The 16,334-nt window shown below is 47.3% G+C and overlaps 1 protein-coding gene across 2 annotated transcripts in view; it reads right to left on the minus strand.

The window, feature by feature from the left end:
- Positions 1 to 16,334, minus strand: part of LOC121533473 (neurogenic locus notch homolog protein 2) — a 58,078-nt gene that overhangs the window by 10,505 nt on the left and 31,239 nt on the right. Inside the window, exons 3-28 of one of the 2 annotated variants that reach the window (XM_045205506.1) lie at positions 13,103 to 13,368; positions 12,511 to 12,852; positions 12,090 to 12,212; positions 11,645 to 11,878; positions 11,332 to 11,487; positions 11,015 to 11,200; positions 10,814 to 10,927; positions 10,603 to 10,716; positions 10,245 to 10,478; positions 9,394 to 9,504; positions 9,085 to 9,268; positions 8,670 to 8,815; positions 8,416 to 8,529; positions 8,182 to 8,301; positions 7,940 to 8,092; positions 7,543 to 7,771; positions 7,118 to 7,319; positions 6,807 to 6,960; positions 6,182 to 6,366; positions 5,953 to 6,085; positions 5,542 to 5,793; positions 5,324 to 5,436; positions 4,313 to 4,848; positions 2,911 to 3,264; positions 2,664 to 2,806; positions 1,521 to 1,725 (exon numbers count right to left, since the gene is read on the minus strand). In XM_045205506.1, coding sequence (XP_045061441.1) covers positions 1,521 to 1,725; positions 2,664 to 2,806; positions 2,911 to 3,264; positions 4,313 to 4,848; positions 5,324 to 5,436; positions 5,542 to 5,793; positions 5,953 to 6,085; positions 6,182 to 6,366; positions 6,807 to 6,960; positions 7,118 to 7,319; positions 7,543 to 7,771; positions 7,940 to 8,092; positions 8,182 to 8,301; positions 8,416 to 8,529; positions 8,670 to 8,815; positions 9,085 to 9,268; positions 9,394 to 9,504; positions 10,245 to 10,478; positions 10,603 to 10,716; positions 10,814 to 10,927; positions 11,015 to 11,200; positions 11,332 to 11,487; positions 11,645 to 11,878; positions 12,090 to 12,212; positions 12,511 to 12,852; positions 13,103 to 13,368 — 5,103 coding nt within the window. Of the gene's footprint in view, positions 1 to 1,520; positions 1,726 to 2,663; positions 2,807 to 2,910; positions 3,265 to 4,312; positions 4,849 to 5,323; positions 5,437 to 5,541; positions 5,794 to 5,952; positions 6,086 to 6,181; positions 6,367 to 6,806; positions 6,961 to 7,117; positions 7,320 to 7,542; positions 7,772 to 7,939; positions 8,093 to 8,181; positions 8,302 to 8,415; positions 8,530 to 8,669; positions 8,816 to 9,084; positions 9,269 to 9,393; positions 9,505 to 10,244; positions 10,479 to 10,602; positions 10,717 to 10,813; positions 10,928 to 11,014; positions 11,213 to 11,331; positions 11,488 to 11,644; positions 11,879 to 12,089; positions 12,213 to 12,510; positions 12,853 to 13,102; positions 13,369 to 16,334 lie in introns of both variants that reach the window. The other variant, XM_041839438.2, reaches the window with a different exon arrangement.

Raw genomic sequence — 16,334 nt, forward strand, 5'->3', positions numbered from 1 at the left:
TAATAGTGAAGAAATCAAAACTATGAAATAACACATATGGAATCATGTAGTAACCAAAAAAGTGTTAAACAAATGAAAATATATTTTATATTTGAGATTCTTCAAATAGCCACCCTTTGCCTTGATGACAGCTTTGCACACTCTTGGCATTCTCTCAACCAGCTTCATGTGGTAGTCACCTGGAATGCATTTAAATTAACAGGTGTGTCTTGTTAATTTGATTTCCTTCTTAATGCGTTTGAGCCAATCAGTTGTGTTGTGACAAGGTAGGGGGGGTATACAGAAGATAGCCCTATTTCGTAAAAGACCAAGTCCATATTATGGCAAGAACAGCTCAAATAAGCAAAGATAAATGACAGTCTATCATTACTTTAAGACATGGTCAGTCAATACGGAAAATTTAAAGAACTTTGAACGTTTCTTCAAGTGCAGTCGCAAAAACCATCAAGCGCAATGATGAAACTTGCTCTCATGAGGACCAGCCTCAGAAATTGCAACCCAAATAAATGATTCACAGAGTTCAAGTAACAGACAAATCTCAACATCAACTGTTCAGAGGAGACTGTGTGAATCAAGCCTTCATGGTCAAATTGCTGCAAAGAAACCACTACTAAAGGACACCAATAAGAAGAAGAGACTTGCTTGGGCCAAGAAACACAAGCAATGGACATTAGACCGGTGGAAATGTGTCCTTTGGTCTGGAGTCCAAATTTGAGATTTTTGGTTCCAATTTGAGATTTTTGTGGGTGAATGGATGATCTCCACATGTGTATTTCCCACCGTAAAGCATAGAGGAGGTGGTGTTTTGGTGTGGGGGTGCTTTGCTGGTGACACTGTCTGTGATTTATTTAGTATTCAAGGCACACTTAACCAGCATGGCTACCACAGCATTCTGCAGCGATACGCCATCCCATCTGGTTTGGGCTTAGTGGGACTATCATTTGTTTTTCAACAGGAAAATGACCCAACACACCTCCAGGCTGTATAAGGGCTATTTGACCAAGAAGGAGAGTGATGGAGTGCGCCACAACCCCCTGACCTTAATCAAATTGAGATGGTTTGGGATGAGTCTGACCGCAGAGTGAAGGAAAAGTAGCCAACAAGTGCTCAGCATTTGTGGGAACTCCTTCAAGACTGTTGGAAAAGCATTCCAGGTGAAGCTGGTTGAGAGAATGCCAAGAGTGTGAAAAGCTGTCATCAAGGCAAAGGGTGGCTATTTGAAGAATCTCAAATATAAAATATATTTTCATTTGTTTAACACTTTTTTGGTTACTGCATGATTCCATATGTGTTATTTCATAGTTTTGATGTCTTCACTATTATTCTATAATGTAGAAAAACCCTTGAATGAGTAGGTGTTCTAAAACTTTTGACCGGTAGTGTGTGTGTGTGTGTGTGTGTATGTGTGTGTATGTGTATGTGTATATATTAGACCATATGCAGGACCTGGTCAAAAGCAGTGCACTATACAGGGAATAGGGTGCCATTTCGGACGCAACCTCTGTCTTTTCTCCACTCACTTCATGCCGAAGTCGTCCTGGCCCAGGGGCTCTCTCCTCTTGTCGTCTTTCTTGGCCAGGAAGCCATCGGGGAGCCAGAGGATGCCGTGTTTGCGTTTCCTCTTGGCGGCCAGCACGCCCAGCACCAGGATGAGCAGGATGATGACAGCTGCTCCCATAGCCAGGTACAGCATGAAGGGGGGCTTCTGGGGGTCCATAGGGTCACCTGGAGGAGGAGACATGGAACTCTTAACTAGGTGATGCAATCTGAAATGGGCTCTGCATTCAGAGCATGAGTAATGGAGCAAAGTGTCCATTTTTAGCAAAGAACATAATAAGTGGGTTTAATCAGGTGTGCTTATGTAACATTACCATTAGGGTGGTTTACATTTACATTTACGTCATTTAGCAGACGCTCTTATCCAGAGCGACTTACAAATTGGTGCATTCACCTTATAGCCAGTGGGATAACCACTTAAAAATTATTCTTTTTTTTTTTTTTGTCTTTTTTTTTTTTGGGGGGTAAGGTGGGGGGGTAGAAGGATTACTTTATCCTATCCCAGGTGTTCCTTAAAGAGGTGGGGTTTCAAATGTCTCCGGAAGGTGGTGAGTGACTCCGCTGTCCTGGCGTCGTGAGGGAGCTTGTTCCACCATTGGGGTGCCAGAGCAGCGAACAGTTTTGACTGGGCTGAGCGGGAACTGTGCTTCAGCAGAGGTAGGGGAGCCAGCAGGCCAGAGGTGGATGAACGCAATGCCCTCGTTTGGGTGTAGGGAATGATCAGAGCCTGAAGGTACGGAGGTGCCGTTCCCCTCACAGCTCCGTAGGCAAGCACCATGGTCTTGTAGCAGATGCGAGCTTCAACTGGAAGCCAGTGTAGTGTGCGGAGGAGCGGGGTGACGTGAGAGAACTTGGGAAGGTTGAACACCAGACGGGCTGCGGCATTCTAGATGAGTTGTAGGGGTTTAATGGCACAGGCAGGGAGCCCAGCCAACAGCGAGTTGCAGTAATCCAGACGGGAGATGCCTGGATTAGGACCTGTGCCGCTTCCTGTGTAAGGCAGGGTCGTACTCTCCGAATGTTGTAGGGCATGAACCTACAGGATCGGGTCACCGCCTTGATGTGGTGTTTGTGAAATCACAATAGGAAAAAGGAGAGGGACTTACTGTCGACAGAGACCACAGGGTAGGGCAGCGCAGACTTTAGGTACTCTGCAGCGATGAAGGATGCAACCAGCTCTGTGCTGGAGAAACAGTCCATGGAGATCTCAGCACACTTTCGGTTATCAATCTCCAGGTACACCTTAGACCTGCAACAAACACAACTTCGGTTAGGCTTACTTCACAACATGGAGGACTATTCACACTTCATCTTATCTAGCAGTTAAAGAGAGAGAGAAAGACATCTCCTTACCCGAGAACCTCCTTGTCCATCTCCCGTTTGCCTCTACGTTTCATTGTAGCAGACTGTCCTTCATTGTCGTTGTCGTGCTCCAGAGTATAGTAAGGATACACCATAGGTCTCTGCTGGGCGTCCATTTTGACACGGAGGTTGGTGTGCAGCAGGGTTCCCAGGGAGCGCAGGAAGCCTCTCAAGTCTCCCAGCAGCTCCTCAGGCTGCAGTAACACTATGATCACCAGTGTGCCATCAGCCACCTTAGCAGGGGTGTCCTCAGAGCAGTCCAGGCCGTCCCAGCCACATGCCTCTGTGTTACAGCTCTTGTCACAGATCTTGTTTGCATAGTGGTCCGCACAGTACTTATCATACCTGTAGATATGAAAGGGCAGAGGGAGGGGGTTAGGGAATTCAGAAGACTCTAGGACTTCCTGTGTGTTAAAAAGCTTTAAAATCTGAATTTATTGTATACATTTTCTCGTAATAATCTTAATATTCTCTTAATAAGGATATACACTCAGTGGGCCGTTTATTAGCTACACCACCCCGTTCACGAAAATGCTTCGCTCCTACAGACAGGGAGTCACGTGGCCGTGGCTTGCTATATAAAGCAGGCAGACAGGCATCAAGGCATTCAGTTACTGTTCGATTGAAAGTTAGATTGGGCAAAACGGGTGACCTAAGCGACTGAGTGTGGTATCGGTGCCAGGCGTGCCAGTTCCAGAATCAGAAACGACCGGCCTCCTGGGCTTTACACGCACAACAGTGTCTAGGGTTTACCGAGAATGGTGCGACAAACAAAAAACATCTAGTCAGCGGCAGTCCTGTGGGCAAAAACAGCTTGTTGATGAGAGGTCGAAGGAGAATGGCAAGAATCGTGCAAGCTAACAGGCGGGCCACAAACAGGCAAATAACAGCGCAGTACAACAGTGGTGTGCAGAACGGCATCTCGGAACGCACAACTCGTCGGTCCTTGTCACGGATGGGCTATTGCAGCAGACGACCACACCGGGTTCCACTCCTATCAGCTAAAAACAAGAAGCTGCTCCAGTGGGCACGCGATCAACAACACTGGAAATTGAGGAGTGGAAAAACACAGCCTGGACTGATGAATCCTGGTTGCTGTTGCGTCATGCTGATGGCAGAGTCAGGATTTGGCGTAAGCAGTCCATGGCCCTATCCTGCCTGGTGTCAACAGTACAGGGTGGTGCGGTGGTGTAATGGTGTGTGGAATGTTATCCTGGCACATGTTACGTCCCTTGATACCAATTGGGCAACGTTTCCATGCCCTGAAGAATTCAAGCTGTTCTGGAGGCAAAGGGGGGTTCGACCCGGTACTAGATTGGTGTACCTAATAAACTGGCCACTGAGTGTACATGTGTATTGATGTGTTTATGTTGTTACTAACTCTTGTACATACTTGCAGTATGACTTTGTGCTCTCTTGACACTCAAAGCTGTCGAAGAGGCAGCCGGAGTTGTCACACTCCGGGTCACAGCGGCCGTTGCGGAACAGCTCCCAGCAGGGCACGGGGGCGGTGCAGTTGACCCATGGCCGGTGCCAATGTAGAGAACAGTCCCCGCCGTCCCACTGGCACTCATGGTTGTTGCACTGCGGGTCACACTTCGTATCCCCGGACCGCTGCTCACACTCTACATAAGGGCAGGAGGGGGTGCGGGGGGACTGGTCGAAAATGACATTCTCACAGTGCCTGCCGGAGAAGTGGGCTGGGCAGTGACAGCTGTACTGGTGTGGGTCCTTCATACAGGTGCCTCCATTCAGACAGGGCCGGTTCTGGCAGCTGTGGGCGGTCTCGCAGCGTGACCCACTGAAGCCTGGCTGGCAACGGCAGTGCAGATGATCACCCTGAGAATCCTGGCAGTGCCCGCCGTTCTGGCAACGCAGCTGGGCACAGTTGTAGCCCTCTACCTCTCCACAGTTGAAGCCAGTGAAACTCTGAACAAGGAGACGAGAGAGAGTAGGCATCAGACATGTGAACTGACTGGTTAGGCAGATACCTGTGGACTCGGTTTTACATTCATAACCTACATTCCTGCAGTTGACTAGTCAGAAAACCTGTGAGAATGTACTAAGTTTGGTCTCTTCCTAGAACACTGCTGTTCTCAGTCATACCTGAACTATGTTGTCTCACCCTCTGAAGCAAAGGTAAGAATAAGGAGGAGGAGAATGGTTAGTAGTTAGGGAAACAAGCCAGTAGGGAAAGAATAGACACTCAGCCACTCACTCCACAGCTACATTAGAGGTGAATACAATGTTATACAGCACAATGCAGTTTCAATGCGGTTGTAAATCCATTCAAAAGAAAGAGATAAAGATCAGCAAACTGGTACATGGAGTACATAGAAACACAGCAGTCTGGCAATTGGAAAACAAACATTGTAAAAGGGTACAGTAACATTATATGACTTACTGGTTGACAGGTGCATGTGTATCCATGCACTGAGCTCATGTTCATGGAGCAGGTACCACTGTTATGGCACGGCTTAGACTGGCACAGATCCACCATGGACTCACAGAGTCGTCCTAAAAAAGAGAGAGATGTCATGTTACACAGCATGAGTGCGGGGTATGCTAGGTAACAGGTGTTGATGTGTCTTAAAACATATACAGAGGGGTGTAGTTCTATACCTGTGTAGCCCAGGCGACAGCGGCACTGGTAGTCGTTGGCCAGCTGCACACAGTCCAGGCTACCAGGAGAGTGACAGGGTCCAGAGAGACACTCATTGACGTCCCCCTCACAGTGCTCCCCAGCGAAGCCAGGGGGGCAGGAGCAGGTGTAGCGGCCCACCCCATCCACACACTGGCCCCCGTTCAGACAGCGAGGCCCCAAGGAGCCAGGCTTGGGAGCACAGTCGTCCACGTTCACCTCACACTGAACACCTACAGAGGGGGAGAGGAGAGAGAGGAAAGACCATCGGTTGAGAGGTCAGGTTAGACCATCGGTTGTAGTTGTACATTATGTAAAACCAATGGGCAAGGAAAAAAAAGAGAGAGAAAGAGATTGATAAAACAAGAGAGAATCTTCCGGTATCTGCTTACCATGTGTGCCAGGTGGGCAGGCGCAGGAGAAGCGGTTGATGAGGTTGATGCAGGTTCCTCCATGACGACAAGGGTTAGAGTGACACTCATCCACGTCATACTCACAGTTCACCCCCTGGTAGCCAGCCTTGCACTGGAACAGAGACACATTGTTAGATGTTCACACAGACACACATAGATGCACACACACACACACACACACACACACACACACACACACAAAACTTACCATACACTCATATGTGCCCTGGTAGTCCATGCAGGTGGCTCCGTTGCGGCAGGGGTTGGACTGGCACTCGTCCACAGTCTTGTCACAGTAGCTGCCAGTGTAGCCAGGCTGGCACTGACACTTGTGGGCATTTCCAACATTCACACAGCGACCCATGTACTTACACACCATCTCCACTGGAATACCTGACAGAGACACACACAACATATTAGCCATAATCAGCATGGTTTACATACCTTTACATCATCTTTATATTTCATCCATCTGTCTTTGTAAACATGTAATTTGATTAAAGGGATAGTTTGGGATTTTGGCAATGAGGCCCTTTATCTACTTCCCCAGAGTTAGATGAACTCGTGGACACCATTTTTATGTATCTGCATGCAGTTTGAAGAAAGTTGCTAACAAGTCATCGCTAGTTAGCATTGGCTCATAAAACTACCTCTAACCTTCATAGTGGACGCAGATACATAAAAATGGTTCATCTGACTCTTGGGAAGTAAATAAAGGGCCTCATTGCCAAAATCCTGAACTATCCCTTTGACTGATTGTGAACTATTTGACTGTTTACTGAGAGAGGTGACTGAATAAATCACAGTGTATTGTAGAGGCATGGAATGCTCACCATTCCGAGCAGCATAGTCCTGACAGGACATGTTGGGGACGTCACAGTATAGACCAGTCCAGCCCACAGGACAGTGACATGACCAGGTGGTCTCTGACTGGGAACAGGACCCTCCGTTCCTGCACAGTGGCTGGCTACACAAGTTCACAAAGTTCTGCAATGGGACAAACGGAGCAGGAAATGTTAGCATTGCTTTTCATATGAAGAACCAGACAAAGAGAGATGTTATAATCAGATACCTTTTTTTAAAGTAATTTTCAGTTCAACGCCATTTTACACACACCCACACTCTCTCTCTCTCCTCTCTCTACCTGGCAGTTCTGCCCGTTGTAGCCCACAGGGCAGGTGCAGCGGTAGGATCCCAGGCCGTCTGTGCAGGTCCCTCCGTTCTTACAGGGCTGAGAGTCACACTCATTCTGCTCATACTGACAGAAGGTCCCGTAGAAACCAGGACGACAACGACACGAGAAGGTGTTGATGTCGTCAACACAGGTCCCGTTATTCAGACAGGAACTGAGGGAAATAGAGGGAGAGAGAGAAAGAAAGATATGTGGTCAAAGATGATGGAAGTCCTTGCGTGTTGCAACGGAAATAAATTTAATACTTTTTTCTAAATGCGTCCCAGTCCACAAGTAGCCACATATCAAAAAGGAAAATTCATTGAAGAATAATTTTGATTGAAACAACTTTAAACACTTTAACACAGTGACTGCAGTTAAAGTCCTTTGTAACCTACCTCTCAGTGCATTCTGGGATGTTGTGTTCACATAGGATTCCGTCAAAGCCTGGCCGGCACTCGCAGACGAAGCTGTTTACGTAGTCCCGGCACACGGCTCCGTTCCGGCAAGGCTGGCTGGCACACTCGTCCACCTCTGTCTCACAGCGCTCCCCATCAAACCCTGGCCGGCAGTCACAGGAGAACCCTCCCACTCCATCCACACAGGAACCGCCGTTCAGACACGGGTCTGAGAGAGTGAGAGAGAGAGAGAGAGAGAGAGACCCATAAAGCTGTTTGTGAAGATCGATACATTAGTACAGTACACAAGATGCTCATAGAGAATATACACAATATGTGATGTGAGTTTGCCTGGGCTATCCGTGTGAGTGTTCCCAAGAGCTGGGTGATAACTTACTGGGGGAGCAGTCATCGATGTTGGTCTGGCAGTTGAGGCCGCTGTAGCCTGGTTGACACTTGCACACGTAGCTGCCCTGGTTGTTGATGCAACGGGCCCTGTTCTGACACGGGCTCTTTCTGCATTCATCCACATCCTCAGTGCAGCGGGGGCCTATTCAAACATAGCATTTTAATTAACATTATGGTAGAAAATCTCCCCCAACACACACTCACACCTTTTCCCTCTATGTGAATACCCACCTTGCCAGCCACTGGGACATCTACAGGTGTAAAAGGTGTAGTCTGGGGTTGGCTGACACACACCTCCCCGCTCACATGGATGAGACGCACAGGGAACCAACTCCTCCTCACAGTGTTTTCCTGTGGACACACAGAAATATTGTTAATATCCATAACGCCCATGATACAATCAACGTCAGCTCCACCAGAGGGAATATGTCCTGGGTAATACAGTAGTGTGGATGGTATTGTTACCTGAGTACGGAGGGGCACACTGGCAGGTGTAACTGTTGATTCCGTCCACACAGGTACCATGGTTCTCACATGGGCTTGATGCACACTCCTCTATGTTGACCTCACAGTTCACACCTGAGGGGAGAGGGAGGAAGGAAATTAGTGAGTTTTTAAATAAAACAGTGAACAGAAAAACATTTGAATATATTGGGGACTGCAGTTTAATGGGATCATCTGAATAATGAATAAAGGATTTATAAAACCCTGATTCAGACCTGTGAATCCGGGGCGACACTGGCAGGAGTATCCATTGAGTCTGTCCACACAGGTGCCACTGTGCTGGCAGGGGCTGGACTGGCACTCATCCTTCTCCTGGTCACAGTGCTGCCCCACCCAGCCAGACTCACACTCACAGTGGTACCTACACACAGACCAAGGGAGGGAGTAAGGGTTAGTGACAGACAGAGAATAACTTGAAGTATGCATTTCTATCATGTGTATCATATAAACTATATGTTGGACCCCAGGAAGATTAGCTGACGTCATGGCGTCAGCTAATGGGGCTACTAATACAATTCAAAATTCATATAACCTGCAATCATACAGTATGCCGATGGGTTGGAAAAATTATTATTTTACATAAAGTACGCAACTCTAGAAAGAGTGATAGAGAGCTAGAGAGAGGCATACCCGCTCTGCTGCTCTCCGTGTACACAGGGCCGGGGAGCACAGTGGTCGGTGCCAGAGTGGCACAGGGGGCCATGGGTGCCAGGGGGGCACTGGCAGATGAAGCCGTTCACCTTGTCCACACATGTACCCCCACTCATACACGGGCTGGAATTACACTCATTGATGTCCACGTCACATTTTGCACCTGAGAGAGAAATAATTCAGAAAATGACTTCTTAGTTCATTCATTCACTGGAAGAATCAGGCATGTACTGTCATTAACATGGAGATGCATCTGAATAGTTGAGAGGGAGAAGTATGTGTGTTTACCTGTGTATCCTGGAGCACAGACACACTTGTACTCGTTGATCCCATCCTGGCACTCCCCATACTCACAGGGGTTACTGGCACAGTCATCAACATTGATCTCACAGTTCACCCCTGAGAAGAAAACCAGAAGAGGATGCATTTTGAAGCTTTTTGAACAGGCACTCCATTACAAAAGGTAGCTGCAGTTCCAATGGCCTCCACTAGGGGGAGCAGTGGACTAGCTGACAGTGTTTAACAGGTGTGTTCCAAAGAGAGTGAGCTGAGCGAGTGAAAGTATGTGTGTGACCTAAGCTGACTCCTGTGTGTGTGTGTGTGTGTGTGTGTGTGTGTGTGTGTGTGTGTGTGTGTGTGTGTGTGTACAGTACCAGTGCACTAGCCTGCACTAATCCCCTAGGCCAGGGCAGCGTGCTGGGCTGAGCAGAGCTGGGCCGACCCTTATGACTGATCCCCTCCTGTCTGAGTGCACTGAGCTGAGAGCTCTGCTCTACCCTGCAGGAAGCCACTTCTACTCCACAGAACAGAGTAGGAACTGCTGGTGTTTCAAGTTCAGAGAAGCACAGCACAGAGCTTTGGGGCTGACAGCACTGAGTGAGCAGCAGTTAAAAGGGATAGTTGGGGATACATAACAAACACCAATGAAGTCATGGTCTACTACAGTTTCACAAACTAGAAATCAGTCATGGTCTAGACCTAAGTTTCACAAATAGTATGTAGACAGAGATGCACCGTGCACAGTGTATGTGAGTTAATGTTTTTGTTTATCCAAACATTCTGTTATTGCACTGGTTTCCCCTTATTACTAAAGTTTTTATAACCCAAAAATATTCCACCCATTCTTTATCTCTGCTCACCTGAGGTGCCAGGCAGACAGTTGCACTGGTACTTGTTGACCAGGTCGATGCACCGTCCGCGGTTCTGGCAGGGGTTGCTGTGGCACTCCATAACCTGGATGTTGCAAATGGAGCCGGTGTAGCCTGGGTCGCAGTCACAGGAGAAGGTGGCGATGCCATCATGACACACACCATGGTGGCAGGGCTCTGGGTCACAGTCATCTATGTTCTCTTTACACAGTGGCCCATAGAAGCCTGGGGAGAGAAACCACACATTGAGTAACTGTTAAATATTCCCTGTGTTAATGCTTTAGTTTAAACATCATGGTTTTAACATGCAAAGGTATATACATTTGCAATGGGTAAGGTTGGCTAGTACCTTCAGCACATTCACACTCGTAACCGTTGGGTCGGTCGATACACTTGGCCCCGTTGAGGCAGGGTGTGCTGGAACACTCGTCAATGTCGATCTGACACATCTCCCCACTGAATCCTAAAGGCCAGGGACGGAACTCAGCGTCAAATACTGTAGCTCAACACCTTCTGAAACACTATGAGAAATGAATTTGATTACAAAAAGGCAGACGAACCTAGAGGGCACTGGCAGACGTAACGTTTGACTTGATCCAGACAGATCCCTTGGTTCAGACATGGAGAGCTGGCACACTCATTGATGTCAATCTCACAGTGTGTTCCCTCAAATCCTGGAAACAGAGAGAGAATATTACACAACAGTATTGTGTGTGTGTGTGTGTGAGAAAGAGAGATAGGGAATCACTGATCACACACACCTTCCATACAGATGCAGCTGTAGTCTCCTATGCGGTCCAGACAGGTGCCGTCGTTCTGGCAGGGGCTGGAGACACACTCATTGATGTCCGTCTCACAGCGCGGCCCACCATAACCTCTTGCACAGTTACATGTGAACGAGCCATCCGTGTTCACACACAATCCTCCGTGCTCACAGGGGTTTGGACCTGAGGGGAAACCTGAGAGGTTAGTTAGACAGAACTATAAAGGAGTACAGAAAGTACCAAAGGGAGAGGAAGGATATTTCTTACAGAATAGTCTGTATAATCTAAATCATGTGTTTTGATCTGTCACTCACCAATGATGCACTCGTTGATGTCGTCATTGCAGGTGCTCCCCTTGTAGCCTGGGGCACAGTTGCAGTTGAACATGCCATTGATAGGGTTGGTGTCGCACTGCGCCCCATCCCGGCACGGGCTACTGATGCAGGCATCATTCACGTGGCACAGCAAACCTGGCAGGGAATATTCAACAGTTACTCAGCCTGTGTGTTTTCTGTGCTTATAGATTCCCCTTGTGGATTAATACATTATCTTTCTACTTATCCATCGATCTGTCTATAAGAGACATCTGTATATATCTACACTGTAGACAGGCTGTTTGTCCCCCACCTGTCTTTCCATAGGGGCAGACACAGAGGAAGGATGCAACACGGTCAATACAGGTGGAGCCCTTGGTGCAGGCAGCCGTAGCACAGTCATCTATGTTCTCAGAGCAGTCCAGGCCACTCCAGCCATTGACACACACACAGGTGTAGCTGCCCTGGATATTGCTGCAGGTACCCCCGTTCTGACACGTGTTGGGCTGCAGGCGACACTCATCCACATCCTCTGTACAGGACTGACCTGCAGGGGGTTGGGGGAGAGAGTTGGACATGTGAGACTAAAGTGAAGAAAAAAGTCCCCCATTAAGACACAGAGAGAAACCACAGACAGAAACACAGAGAAACCACAGACAGAAACACAGAGAAACCACAGACAGAAACACAGACACTGAACAAAAGACAGAAACTGAAACAAAGAAAAAAGACAAACAGACACTATTCTTTATCCTTACCAGTCCATTCCGGGGGGCATTTGCAATTGTAGGTATTGACACCATCCATGCAGGTCCCTCCATTTTGGCAGTGATGGTCGGGGCAGTCGTCAATGTTGTTGTCACAGTTAGTCCCATTGAAGCCTGCCATGAGAGTGACAAAGATAGAAATTATACGTATTACTTCACTACTACCAATCTGGCTAGCAACTTCTGTCATATAATGTATCAGTTATCATAGTGATGACAAGTTATATTGTAAACAGATAACACAGTGCTTGATTGTTGTGCCCACAAAGCTCCATTGGGTACAGTAGGGTTTTAATAATGGTGTATAGTGTTAGAGCGCCAGCAGGATTCTAGTGTTTGCACCTCAAACATTAATTGCAACAATTGCCTTTCTCTCTTTTTTTCTTTCTTTCTTTCCCTCGCTCTCTCTCACCTGGCAGGCAGTGGCACCAGTAGCTGGTCTCAGAGGTTGGGCGACACGTGCCCCCATTGAGGCAGGGCGAGGGGGAGCAGGGGATGTAGGGGGTCTCACAGTGGCGGCCGGTGAACCCGGGGGCACAGTTACACCTGTAGGAGCCGGGGGTGTTGACACACACCCCTTCGTTCTGACACACCGGGGTGGAGGCAGCACACTCGTCAGTGTCGTTGAGGCAGCGTGGACCCCAGTAGCCTGGAGGACAGGTACAGCTGAACTTGGCCCCGGACAGGGATCTGCAGGTGCCTCCGTTAGCACAAGGTCCTGACAGACAGCTATCCACACGCTCACATCGTATGCCTGGACACACAGGGCGAGAGAGATGAGGGCTGAGGTTAGGTTATATAACAGTGGTTACTTATCATGACCACAACATACAGTACAGCGTTCTAATCAATGCAAGGGCTAAGGACTGTCCTGAATACGTGCACCAAACATATGACGAATAGTGGAAATAATGTATTGGGATTTAGACTAGTGAACTGCACAGCACTTATCAGGAGTGGACTGTACAGTATTACGCAACAGTTTGAGTCAGAGAGGAGCTGACCTGTCCATCCGTGGGCACACTGGCACTTGTACTTGTCGAGGGAAAGCAGGGTGCATACTCCTCTGTTGGCACAGGGGTTGTTGGGGTAGCAGGTGGAGTTCTGGGGGCTCTGACAGTGCTGCCCGGTGTAGCCCAGGGGACAGGAGCAGGTGGGGCTGCCCGGGATGCCCGACATAGCCACTGAGCAGTTCCCTCCATTCAGACAGTAACCAGGGTGACACGGGTCTTTGTGATGGCAGTACTCACCCAGGAAGCCTGCGGCACACCTGTAGAAAGAGGACAATAGGAGTTTTTTCAGCTAGCTACCACATTAAAGACAGCACATTTTCAGCTATAGAAACCTACACAACAAACACTATACATCAAAGAGGAAGAGGAGCAGCAATAGTGGACAGTAAATATCAGTCATAGTGTAAGATACAGTGATTAATACAGTGAAAATACTATTTGGACTAGTCATGTCAATTTCACTGGTCATGTGCAAAGAGCTGAGCAGAGGAAAGGGTGACAGCAAGGTCAAGTTTTTTCAAAAATGAAAAAGCAGAAGGACGTGACGAGGTGGTTTTAGATGGAAGTTGACCAAGTGGCAAAAACTAAAAACAAGAACAATCATATGTGGAGTGGGACAAACACTTGGAACCAGTGCGTATGTGTGTGTTTGCTAGATCACAAGACATAGGGAATCTATTTCTCTTTTCTGCTCTCTGTAAAGTGATTTAACCACATGACGAACAGCACAGAGGGAATTACAATCTTGCACAAGAGGACAAATGAAAACCTGCACTCCACCCATTGTTGTGTCGTTTGTCTTGGTTGTGTCTGTATTTTTGATAGTCCTATCTGCTGGTTTTGGTCAGAAACCGAGGTTGAAGCATCATCAGTGGTCAGTCACCCTGCTCTAGGCAGACACTGTCTCAAGGGCCTTTTGCTCCTCAGTGCTGCTGAGTGTGTGTCTGGCACACTGCCGACACACTGTCAAGGGAATCTCAGCCATAGAGTGAACTGCTGCCTCACAGATACAGGCCGCCATACCTACCTCCCTGGGGAGGCTCAGGTAACAGACGACAGGAACACAAACACAGCCTTCTCACATGTCACCCCACACACACACACAGTTACTTTTTTTCAAACCGGTAATATATTTTTTAATAATTGATAATTGACGGACAAACATGTAGGAGCACAGCAAATTAGAATAATTTTTATCTTTTGAAATGGAGTCTCACACGTACTATATTTATTCTGCACTAAACGCAGCTTGAAAATATTAGGTTGAGAGAGCATGGGAAACTCCGGCTGTCATGATTCATGACAGAGAGAAGCCCAGAGAAGATCAATAGGAAGTGTGTAAGTGTCGTCTTCACCCAAGTATTCATCACACAGTCCGAGGGTTCACACACCTGTTTTAACACACTTGTTGTTTCACACACACAACCTCTAAAAAGACGAGGACAACAAATCTTCAAAGAGCTGTGACACAGACCTCCTCACCTCTCTCCGATTGGACATGCTCCACAGGCATAGTTACTTCCCCAGAACTCCCCCTCATCCCTCCATCCTGTCTCCTCCCTGTCTCAGTACTCCTCTCCAGTTACACACACACACACACACACACACACACACACACACACACACGGGCTGTGCTTAGAGGTAACACAACAATACTAATGCCCCTCTACTCCATGACAACCTCTCAACCCTCTGAAAGAATGATGACACGGCCCCTGTGCCCCTGACATAAATCACATTAGCAGCCTGTCAAACAAAGCCGACCATGTCCACGTTAGTATTAGTTTTATATTTCAGCAGTAAGACCTATAATGTATGATTAAAGACAAGGGAACACTATATGTTACTGTGGAGATGCCTATAAACAAAAAATCTCTCTGAAATTCAACAGTGTTGAAAGAAAAGAGGACATACAGTACCAGTCACAAGTTTGGACACACCTACTCATTCAACGGTTTATCTTTATTTTTACTATTTTCTACATTGTAGAACAATAGTGAAGACATCAAAACTATGAAATAACACATATGGAAGTAACCAAAAAAGTGTTAAAACAAATCTAAATACAGTGAGGGAAAAAAGTATTTGATCCCCTGCTGATTTTGTACGTTTGCCCACTGACAAAGACATGATCAGTCTATCATTTTAATGGTAGGGTTATTAGAACAGTGAGAGACAGAATAACAAAACAAAAATCCAGAAAAACGCAGGTCAAAAAATTTCTAAATTTATTTGCATTTTAATGAGGGAAATAAGTATTTGACCCCTCTGCAAAACATGACTTAGTACTTGGTGGCAAAACCCTTGTTGGCAATCACAGAGGTCAGACGTTTCTTGTAGTTGGCCACCAGGTTTGCACACATCTCAGGAGGGATTTTGTCCCACTCCTCTTTGCAGATCTTCTCCAAGTCATTAAGGTTTCGAGGCTGAGGTTTGGCAACTCGAATCTTCAGCTCCCTCCACAGATTTTCTATGGGATTAAGGTATGGAGACTGGCTAGGCCACTCCAGTACCTTAATGTGCTTCTTCTTGAGCCACTCCTTTGTTGCCTTGGCCGTGTGTTTTGGGTCATTGTCATGCTGGAATACCCATTCACAACCCATTTTCAATGCCCTGGCTGAGGGAAGGAGGTTCTCACCCAAGATTTGACGGTACATGGCCCCGTCCATCTTCCCTTTAATGCGGTGAAGTTGTCATGTCCCCTTACCAGAAAAACACCCCCAAAGCATAATGTTTCCACCTCCATGTTTGACGGTGGGGATGGTGTTCTTGAGGTCATAGGCAGCATTCCTCCTCCTCCAAACACGGCGAGTTGAGTTGATGCCAAAGAGCTCGATTTTGGTCTCATCTGACCACAACACTTTCACCCAGTTCTCCTCTGAATCATTCAGATGTTCATTGGCATACTTCAGACGGGCCTGTATATGTGCTTTGTTGAGCAGGGGGACCTTGTCAGTGGGCAAACGTACAAAATCAGCAGGGGATCAAATACGTTTTTCCCTCACTGTATATAGATTTTAGATTCTTCAAAGTAGCCACACTTTGCCTTGATGACAGCTTTGCACACTCTTGGCATTCTCTCAAACAGCTTCACCTGGAATGCTTTTCCAACAGTCTTGAAGGAGTTCCCACATATTCTGAGCACTTGTTGGCTGCTTTTCCTTCACTCTGTGGTCCAACTCATCCCAAACCATCTCAATTGGGTTGAGGTCGGGTGATTGTG

The sequence above is a fragment of the Coregonus clupeaformis genome, chromosome 20 (assembly GCF_020615455.1).
Source record: "Coregonus clupeaformis isolate EN_2021a chromosome 20, ASM2061545v1, whole genome shotgun sequence".
In the NCBI taxonomy this organism is placed as follows: domain Eukaryota; kingdom Metazoa; phylum Chordata; class Actinopteri; order Salmoniformes; family Salmonidae; genus Coregonus; species Coregonus clupeaformis.